The sequence below is a fragment of the Mastomys coucha genome, unplaced genomic scaffold (assembly GCF_008632895.1).
Source record: "Mastomys coucha isolate ucsf_1 unplaced genomic scaffold, UCSF_Mcou_1 pScaffold21, whole genome shotgun sequence".
In the NCBI taxonomy this organism is placed as follows: domain Eukaryota; kingdom Metazoa; phylum Chordata; class Mammalia; order Rodentia; family Muridae; genus Mastomys; species Mastomys coucha.
The window spans coordinates 93,838,774-93,849,096 of NW_022196904.1; the positions used below are offsets into that span (position 1 = coordinate 93,838,774).

Here is a 10,323-nt window from a genome sequence, read left to right on the forward strand (position 1 = left end):
GGGAATTATCAAAAATCCTAAGTTAGTTATAAGAATCCAAGTAAGCCCAACTAAGAGAGGGCCAGAAAGATGCTCCTCGGCAGCATCTCTACTACAACAACAGAAACATAAAACAAATGTGGACACTTCAGTTATGATTGACCACAGCGAACCTCACCCCATGCCCTGTGGAGTATTTGTTGTAAAAACAAATACTAGGTTAAAAGGAACATATTGAATGTGTACCTATGGCATACCTTACTAATCTAGTCAACTAACACAATCATACATTGGAGAAAAGACAACAGTATTCACAATACTAAAGCTATGGTGAATAGGTGCCCATAATCCACTGAATAGATAAAGAAATGTGATATGTGTGTACCTTGGGATGTTATTTGGTGATAAAAATACAGTTACATTATTTCCTGGAAAGTGTATGCAACTTGAGATCCTCATATTACATGAAACAAACCAGACCCAGAAAGACTAAAATAGCATTTTCCCTCTCAGTTGTGAATTTAAGATGTTATGTATTTTATGTTTGCATGTATGTGTGTGCATGTATGTGTGTGTGTGTATGTGTGTGTGTGTGTGTGTGTGTGTGTGAGAGAGAGAGAGAGAGAGAGAGAGAGAGAGAAAGAGAGAGAGAGAGAGAGAGAGATATCAAAATGTAAGACTGTAAGAAGCAAACTAGTAGAAGTGGCCAAAAAGGTAGAAAGAATGAAGAGGCTATGAAAGATTAGTTTGGATCAAATATGTGACACACTTTAAAGAGATTTTTATGAAAACCAATAAATATAACAAATATTGAAAATAAAGATACACCAAGAAAGATCAAATCAAAACAAAAATTATAATGCTTAACAGAGTGTAATGTAGATGAAAAAAGACATACAAAGAAAGAGAACTTATAGTTAAGTAGGCTAGATAATATGGTTCCATTATATGAGCTATCCTGAATGAACTAATTTAAAAAGTTCATAAAGGCAGAAACAAAGTAGTGTTTCCTAGGAACTGGATAAAAGGAGAGATGACTAGGGAAGTTATGCTTAATGACATCAATGTTTGCTTTTGAAAAGATGAAAAAATGTTGGAGCTAGATAGCAGTGATAATCACACAGCATTGTGACTGCTCTATGGGCCACTGAACTGCAAACTTCAAAATGGTAAGTTTTATGATATATGTATTTTATAAGGATGAAAATGCTACTGTGTGTATAAATTCTCAATAGAGTCCAAAGTGGGTAAAGTAGGCACTATACAAACTAAAGAAGAGAGGACTGGGAAACAAGAGAGAAAACAAAAGATGAAATGGGACTTGACTAAATGATATATGAAATAACAAAAAAAGGCAATTAATCAAATACAGGGAAATTGTTCATTGAGTGAACACATAGTGACTCTTCACCTTGTGGAATAACTAAAGGGAATTGCTGTTCACGTCATTAGAAAGACACTGGCATCTAGAGACATTATTATTAACCACCTGCCCCAGAACTTGAGTATACACATCACGCACACACACACACACACACACACACACACACACACACACACACACACACACACTTTGTTAATATCTACCCAGGTATATTAAAGGCTTCTTTTAAGCCACGTATCTGTATTTTAAAACTAAATATTGTTACATGACTCGCTGAGAAATAGAGGAATCTTGGTAAGTCTTTGCAACAGATAATTAGATTTTATAATTGAGTTAAGATTTAGGATATACATGAAACTTTCAAAGAGTAAAAACATAATTATAAAAGAATACAAAAGCAAAGAAACATATATTCACGGGTGAAAATACATAAGGCTTATAGCAGAGTGGTGAACATAATGTCATGTATTAATAATATAGGGCAAGATTAATAAGGAAGACATTGGAAGGTATTACAGAGAAAATAATTTATCACTCATATTATTTAAAACATATATAGCTTATTTAACTCAATTATAGACATCACTGTGCATTTGTCTAAGAAACAGAAACTCAGGACAAGATATAACATGCCTATCTTCAGTAAGCTGAGAGAATAGAATCAGGATCTGAATCTGCGTCATAGTCTAGTATCACCATATGTCCTGTAATTTGACTTAGTTTTCCTATATTTTCTGCCTTTTAGGGCATAATAAGTAATACACTGAGATAAAAGCCACAATAGTTAAAGGACAAAGCAGTACATTTTAGCTCTTTACATTTAAAGGGACTTCACAATTCTTTGACATAGGAAGAGGCACAAAATATGTATGAGGCCTCACATTTGTAAACCTCACAGGCTTTTCTAAGTATGTCATTCTGCTTCTAAATGTAATCCACACCTTTTCTCTGTAAGAAGCTGTATGCATGAATCTAATAACTTTGAGTGATTTTTATGAGTCCATCTAGTACATTCTTGAGTTAAAGATAGTTTGGAAGAGTTGAGACTAAAGATATCAAAAGTGAAGGTAGACTTGAGTTCTGTGATCCAAAACTCTGCCCTTTAGCTCCATGATTTGATAATGAATATTTTAAACTAAAAGTCAGCAGGTTCTTTCTTATAAAGAAGCTTCACAAGGGAAAGATGCTTTATGGACCTCTGTTTCCTTTTGCTGATTCATCTTAAATTTTTATCCAAGGCTACTTTGCTTTTAAATGTCCAGTTCCTATGAGATATATGGGTCTTCTTCTAGACCCTCTATTTGGCACCACTGTCTTTTTCTACCTCTTTAATGTATTCACTTTAATGTATTCACATTATACTTATCATGGCTTTACTCTAAAAAAAAAAACTCAAAATATAGTAATCTGAATCATGGAGATTTATTTTCCTTTGAGGAAATTGTGTATAATCTATTCTTCTTCAGACCCATTTCTTCCCCTTCTATTAAATTTACAGAAATCTTGACCCTTCTGTTTATTGGCATGAGAAATAGCAGGAACTGGATTAGTTTACTAAAACACTTCTTCTCCACGAAACCAGATGCAGGAGAATGTTTGTCAGCAAATTATAACTATATGATAAAACATAGGTAATAACAAGAGATACAATGTTTTTTAGTAGTAAATATCAAACTAATGCCACCTATTAATATTATAATACTGATCAGTTTTGTTATATCCCCTCTTCATATGTAGCTCTTGAAAAGAGGGGAGTTCACATTCTTCCTTACTCTGAACACTAATTATAATAGCAGCATAGCTCATGTCTGACAGCTCAGCTTCTCACACTTTCAGTGTAGGTGAACAATTTCACTAGGATTATTTACTCAGAGTTAAAGAAAAGGGAAAGAGTCAAAGGCGTTGGGAAAAAAATGCATTTTTAATATCAACAGTGTTTGAAGACTCTTTAAACTTTTATAGATCTCAATTAAGCCTGGATGAACTGCCCCGTAGAAACTAGCAATCGCTTTTAAACCATGTCCAGCATCAACGTGCAACAGAATGCCCTCAGCAATGTCACTGAGACTCACCCTCTTTCTTTCCTGTTGCTGGGGATTCCGGGGCTGGAAGCTACACAGTTCTGGCTGGGTTTTCCCTTCTGTGTCGTGTATCTGATCGCTCTTGTTGGAAACCTCATCATTCTGTTTGTTATATGGACTGACAGGACCCTTCACCAACCCATGTTCTACTTTCTGGCTATGCTGTCTGTGATTGACCTAAGTCTCTCTACTGCTACCATCCCCAAGATGTTGGGCATCTTCTGGTTCAGCCTCCAGGAGCTGTGCTTTGTGTGCTGTGTTGCTCAAGTCTTTTTTATCCATTTTTTCACAGTCATGGAGAGCATCGTACTCCTCGCCATGGGCTTTGATCGCTATGTGGCTATTTGCAACCCTCTCAGGTACACCACAATCCTCACCAACAGAATCATCGTTCTGATTGCTGTGCTCGTGGTTATAAGAAGTCTATGTATGATTGTCCCTATCATTTTTCTCCTCCTGAGGCTGCCTTACTGTGGACATAGAATTATCCCACATACTTACTGTGAGCACATGGGCGTGGCGCGACTAGCCTGTGCCAGCATCAGAGCCAATGTCTACTTTGGTCTTGGGAATATTTCTATTTTGTTTCTCGATGTGTTTCTTATTATAGTTTCCTATGCTAGGATCTTATATGCTGTCTTTCATCTTCCTTCTCATGATGCTCGCCTGAAGGCTCTTAATACGTGTAGTTCCCATATCTGTGTCATCTTAGCCTTCTTTGGCCCAGCTCTTTTCTCCTTCCTTACTCATCGCTTTGGTCACAGCATCCCTCAGTATATTCATATCCTCCTGGCTAATCTCTATGTAGTCATCCCTCCTGCCCTCAACCCAGTTATTTATGGAATCAGGACCAAGCAGATCCAGCAGAGGGTGAAGAGTCTTTTTGTTTGAGGAGATTGATCACAGCTGATGCCCTTCTTGAAGTGATTACATTTATGGTACAGGAGGCTTCACAGATATAAATTACATGAAGTCTAAAAATTCAATCCAAAATGAAAATAATGTAACAGTGGATCAGAAAACAGCACTATATTCTGAGGGATAAACAATGAAAAAGCCCAGATCTTCACTCTTGCCAACAACTACAGGATCCTTCTACCTTCAAATTCCTGGCTTCTCTGCACCCAACAGAGGGATATTACATCCCTGCTTCCTGTGTGCTCACCAACGATGAAAAAGTAAAGTTAACATAAAAAGAACTGGAACAGATTATTTCCATTATATAAATGAGCTTAGAGTTCAGGCTCATGTACGAGACAGGCTCTCAGACCACAAGGAAGCAATAGTGCACAAAAGGGAGTCTTATCAAACCAGGTAGCCAGCAAACGGAAAGTGAAAAACAGGCAAATATGCCCGGGAAGAGGCAAAACAAGGCAGAAACAGCAGTGGGGTTATCAGATAAATATGCCAGCGAATATAAAGAAGAAATAGTAGTAGATTTAAAAAAGGCAGAAAATTATAGCCAGGAGGAATATCTAATGACCAAATAACTCTGATGAATAATATTCACTATAGAAACTTTCAGACAAAATTAGAGATTTAATATGTTATTATAGCTGTCAATAAAACTAAAGATCAAAAGATAAATAATAAAGTATATAAGAAGCTTAACCATAGGGAAAATTTAATTTACAAATATACAGCACACTCTATAACTATACCAAAAACTTCTATTCTTCAGATTTTCAAAACATTTACAAAATGTGCTATATCATGGACAAACCCAGCCTGCATACTTTCCAGTGTGATTTTTGAATATGCACACTTGCCCTCTCCTAATTTCATCCCATACACATCCGTTCTTCTCAGGCATTTTAAAAAATAAAAATAATATTGTCCTGAAAAATTGAGGAGAGAGAGATAATTTGTTCGGTGAATGTTTAAGATCTAATAGAAATTGAATGTATAGTAAACTTTATGTATAATAATAAAATAAAATAAAGTAATATGATAAATTATTTAATTTTACTAATATTGAGCATCAGGGTCTTACTGTGTAGCCCAGGCCAACTGCTAGTCTGAAATCTTTATGCCTCAGCCTCCCTAATGACTGGTATGCTTCATATGTATATGTACACACACACACACACACACACACACACACACACACACACACACGCCAGTTTTGGTGGTGGTGGTAACTATTAAAGGTATGTTACATACTCTATTGTAACTTGGCAGAGTATGTCATTCAGTGGCAAGTTTTAAGGAAGAGTGATTTAATTTGATGAAAGAAGTACTTACTGTTGGAGCTGTCAAATTCTAAGTCTCTTGCAGGTAATAATATTCTTTCATAGAGGTGTTAAATACAGGGCTTGCAGTCATGATGGAAGTAGATTTAGGTAAGGTTATGTAAATAATACGAGGATTAGGCAGTCAGGTGCAATTTAGTCACATGACAGAGAACAAGAATGCATGTTTGTGTTCTGAGTATTGAACTCGATGACTTTCTCCAGAGAAATGTGCAAAATTTTTTAAAAAGGTGTTCATGAACTTCAAAAGATAATAGAGACAAGAGTCGAAAAAATTTTGTGGAAAAATCACACAGAGAATACCTGACTAAATAACTTTAAAAAGGATTTTTGGTTTGTATTTCCAGAAAAATATGTTCATTATGGAGGAAAAGTCATGGAGACAGGAGCTGGAAGCTGGCTGGTCACAATGTCTCAATAGTCAGGAGTCAAGAGAGCAGACATAGATAGGCTTTGAGTATAAAACTGAAGGCCTGCACTCTATGGCATACTTCCTCCAGCAAGGCTCTACCTTCTGAAGCTTCTACAACCTTTCTGAACAGTATCACCAGTTAAGGGCCAAGAGTTCAGACACATATTGCATCCAAACCACAATAGTAAGAGACCAGGTAAAGTTGAAGAACAACACTCTAGGATTCGTGCTGCTATACTTATGCAAATTCACACATTTATAAACAGTTTCATTAATTAAAATGTGAGAAACTTGTACACAAGCAGACAGCTTAATTAAAAAGAAACAAGTACAGAAAGAAAATACTTGCAAAAAGATGTATAGTTCATGATATAAAATTGCCAGTAGTTAAAGAAATGTGTAGACTTTTTGATAAGTGATGCAGAATGAAATGAATAACAATGTATATTATTTGTGTGCGGAAAACAAAATGAGATTTGCCCCTGAAACATTGATTTTTAATGTGATGTTTAGGAAAAAAATGTTTTCAAGACACAACAGGAAAGTTGCACATACAAACTCAGAGGGGTTGTGATAGCATGCACAAGACTGAACAAAAGATAAAGCCAGACAATATTGCACGAGCCTTTCCTTTGAGACAAAATAGTTTAGCAGAGTGATTAAAGAGTCTCACCCACAGTACCTCATTATTCAAAACTGACTTTCATTTTATCTGTATAGCCTCTTATCCTACAGCAAGCCAACTAACTGTCCCTGGTTTACAAGTGGCATGGGGAAGAGGGTACGAAGTCTCGTATTTAACTAAGAAGCTGTTGGAAGAGAGTTAGCCTCTGGAACATGGAGGATCAGTTTTTATTTTGGGGTGTGACCATTAGCAAGTTGATTACACTCCTGTGGATTCCCACACATCCTAGAGCAAATGAACATCACCAATTGAACTTGAGTTTACAATAATAAAGCCACAAGTTCATTGGGTAGAAAGACAGGGGATGATTAAGGTGTTCAGGTGAGGAAATTTAACATAATAATAACATTCTATAAAATTCTAAAAAATATAATAAAAGGAGAAATGGAGTTATTTTCCAACCTTCTGAGTTAGAGTGGGAATATGACTTCCTATAAAACTGGTGTGATTCTAGCAGAGGCTTAGAGAGACAATTAAGACATCGCTGTAGCACTTGAAAGCCTGGGACCATCATGAGTGAATCCAGTTGGCTTGCTGAAGGATCATAGGCTATATAGAAAATAATGGAAATTAGTTCACAGTTTTGAATCATGAGGTAATTTGAGTAAGACTATTTTTAACCATCTGGTTAAACTGTATTTTCTCTCAAAAGAAGGACTTATGAAAATAAAACAAGGTAGCCCAGACTGAAATAATTCTTCATTCTATGAAAGAACTTTGAAGTAAGAGAAAACCAATATTTTAAGCCTCAGCCTGCACAGAAGTTGGTTATGTCACAAAAGCTAAGCAATGAAACACAATGTAAAATGCATTTGGAATGTGATTCCAGAAACATATTATAAATCTTACCCATGTATATGAGAAATTACAATATACATTGTAGTGGTAAATTATCATGTGCTGTTTATGCTCACTAAGAAGCTGATTCCTAAGGCAGAGTTTGCCCACAATTCATACTCAGCATGTTTATCTTAGGGAGTCTGTAGCAGGAACAGCTAATTGGGAGCATCAGCCAGAAGAAGACCTTATGCCCAGTACCCTTTTCATTAGTCAAATGTTTCATTACCATAGCCACCCTAGCTGGTTTCTACTGGATAGTGCAAGTATCTGTTATGATGCTCTACTTCCTTTACAGCTGCTTTCTATCTTATTCTTTTTTTCATAAATGTTTTTATTAATAAATGTGATTTTGACATTCTTTATTTCAATTTTTATTATTTTATTTGCATGCCCGTTATTTCCCCCTTCCTCTGTCCACCCCTTCTATACTTCCTCACCACATTCTTCCTCCCCCTTGCCTCCAAGAGGGTGCTTCTCCCACTAGACCTCCCCCTCCCCTGGGTCCTCAAGTCTCTTGAGGATTAGGCTCATCTTTTCCCACTAAGGCCTGACCAAGAAGACCTTTGCTATATTTGTGCCAGGGTCCTCTGACTGGCCCATGTATGTTCCTAGTTGGTGTCTTAGTCTCTGGGAGCTTCCCCAGGTCTGGGTAAGTTGAGACTGCTGGTCTTCCTATGGGATCCCTCTCCCCTTCTGCTTCTTCAATCCTTCCCCTAATTCAACCATAGGGGTCGCCGACTTCAGTTCAATGGTTGGGTCTAAGTGTCTGTATCTGTCTAAGTCAGCTTCTGGTCAGGCCTCTCAGAGGACAGCCATGCCGGGCTCCTATCTGTAAGCACATCATAGCATCAGTAATAGTGTCAGGCCTTACCCTCCCATAAGATGGATCCTAATTGGACTGGTCGTTGGACGGCCTTTCCTTCAGTGTCTTCTCCATTTTTGTCCCTGAAGGTCTTTTAGACAGGAACAGCCTGGGTCAGAAATTTTGACTGTGAATTAGTAACCTTGTCCCTGTGCTTGAGGCCCTGTCTATCTAATGTTGGGCTTCTCTCCTGTCCCTCCCCATACCTGATCCTGTTTCCCTTTTTCCCTCCCACTCCCCTCTTCCACCCAGGTCCCTTCCTCTCTCTGCTTCCTGTGATTATTTCCTTCCCCCTTCTAAGTGGAATTAAAACATCCTCACTTTGGCCTTTCTGCTTGTTACACTTACAGTCTGTAGGTTGTGTCTTAGGTATTCTGTGCTTTTTGGCTAATATATTCTTGCAAATTAGTACAACTACTATGGAAATTAATCTGGTGGTTCCTCAGAAAATTGGAAATAGTTCTACCTGAAGGCCCAGCTATACCACGCTTTGGCATTATACGTAAAAGATGCCCCAGCATACCACAAGGACACATACTACATCATGTTCAGTGCAGCCTTATTTGTAATATCCAAAAGCTGGAAACAATCTAGATGTCCCTCAATCAAAAAAGTGAATACAGGCAATGTGGTTCATTTACACAATGGAATATGATTCAGCTATTAAAAATGAGGACATCTTCTCCCTCCAAAGTGAGACTGAGGCATCCTCATTTGGGTCCTTCAGCTTGTTAACCTTTTTCAGTTCTATGGATTATATCCTAGAAATTCTGCATTTTTTGGCTAATATCCACTTATTAGTGAATACATACCATTCATTTCCTTTGGGTCTGAGTTACCTCACTCAGGATAATATATTCTAGTTCCATTCACTTGCCTGAAAAATTCATGATGTCCTCACTATTCAGGTAGATCTATTTCTAATTTTCTAAGGAACCTCCAGATTTATTTATGAAGGGGGTAGGGAGAGGAAAATGAAAACATTATCAGGTATTGGGGGACAGGAAAGAAGTCCCGAGGACCAGCAGAAAGAATAAGAACAGGCAACCTCAAGAGGTAGGAGATAGGAGAAGTCTCTAGGATGTACCAGAGACCTGGGAGGTGAGGGACTCTCAGGACTCAAATGGAAAGACCTTACATGAAAAGCCCAATAGTAAGGAGAGGATAATTGTAGAGTCCACCTCCAGTAGAAAGGCAGGGCATCAAGTGGAGGGATAGAGTTACCATCTTACAGTCAAAAACTTTGACCCAGAATTGTTCCTGTCTAAAAGAACTGCAGGTACAAAAATAGAGAAGAAACTGAAGAAAAGTAGGTCCACTGACTGGCCCAAATTGGGATCCAGCTCAAGGGGAGGCTTCAAAGCCTGACACTGTTACTGATGCTATAGTGTACTTACAGACAGGAGCCTAGCATGGCTGTCCTTTGAGAGGCCCAACAAGCAGCTGGAAGAGTCAGATGCAGATACTTACACCCAACCAATGGACTGAAGTCAGGGACCCCTGTGGTTGAATTAGGGAAAGGATGGAAGAAGCATAGGAGGAGGGCAACCCCATAGGAAGACCAACAGTCTCAACTAACCTAGACTCCTGAAATCTCCCAGACACTGAGTTACCAACCAAGCAGCAAATACAGCTGACTTGAGGCCCCTGACACATATACATCAGAGGACTGCCTTATATGGCCTCAGTGAGAGAAGATGTTCCTAACCCTTAAGAGATTTGCACAGATGTAGAGGCTCACAGCCATCCATCAAACGGAATACAAGGTCCCCAGTGAAGGAGTTAGAGAAAGGACCAATGGAGCTGAGGGGTTTGCAGCCCCTTAAGA

At 38.0% G+C, this 10,323-nt stretch overlaps 1 protein-coding gene across 1 annotated transcript; it reads left to right on the plus strand.

Moving 5' to 3' along the window:
- The first annotated feature begins 3,381 nt into the window (after positions 1–3,381).
- On the plus strand, positions 3,382–4,335 carry LOC116100776 (olfactory receptor 52E8-like). Its single transcript, XM_031384509.1, has one exon. The coding sequence runs from the start codon at positions 3,382–3,384 to the stop codon at positions 4,333–4,335; it is 954 nt and encodes a 317-aa protein (XP_031240369.1).
- Positions 4,336–10,323: the final 5,988 nt, after the last annotated feature.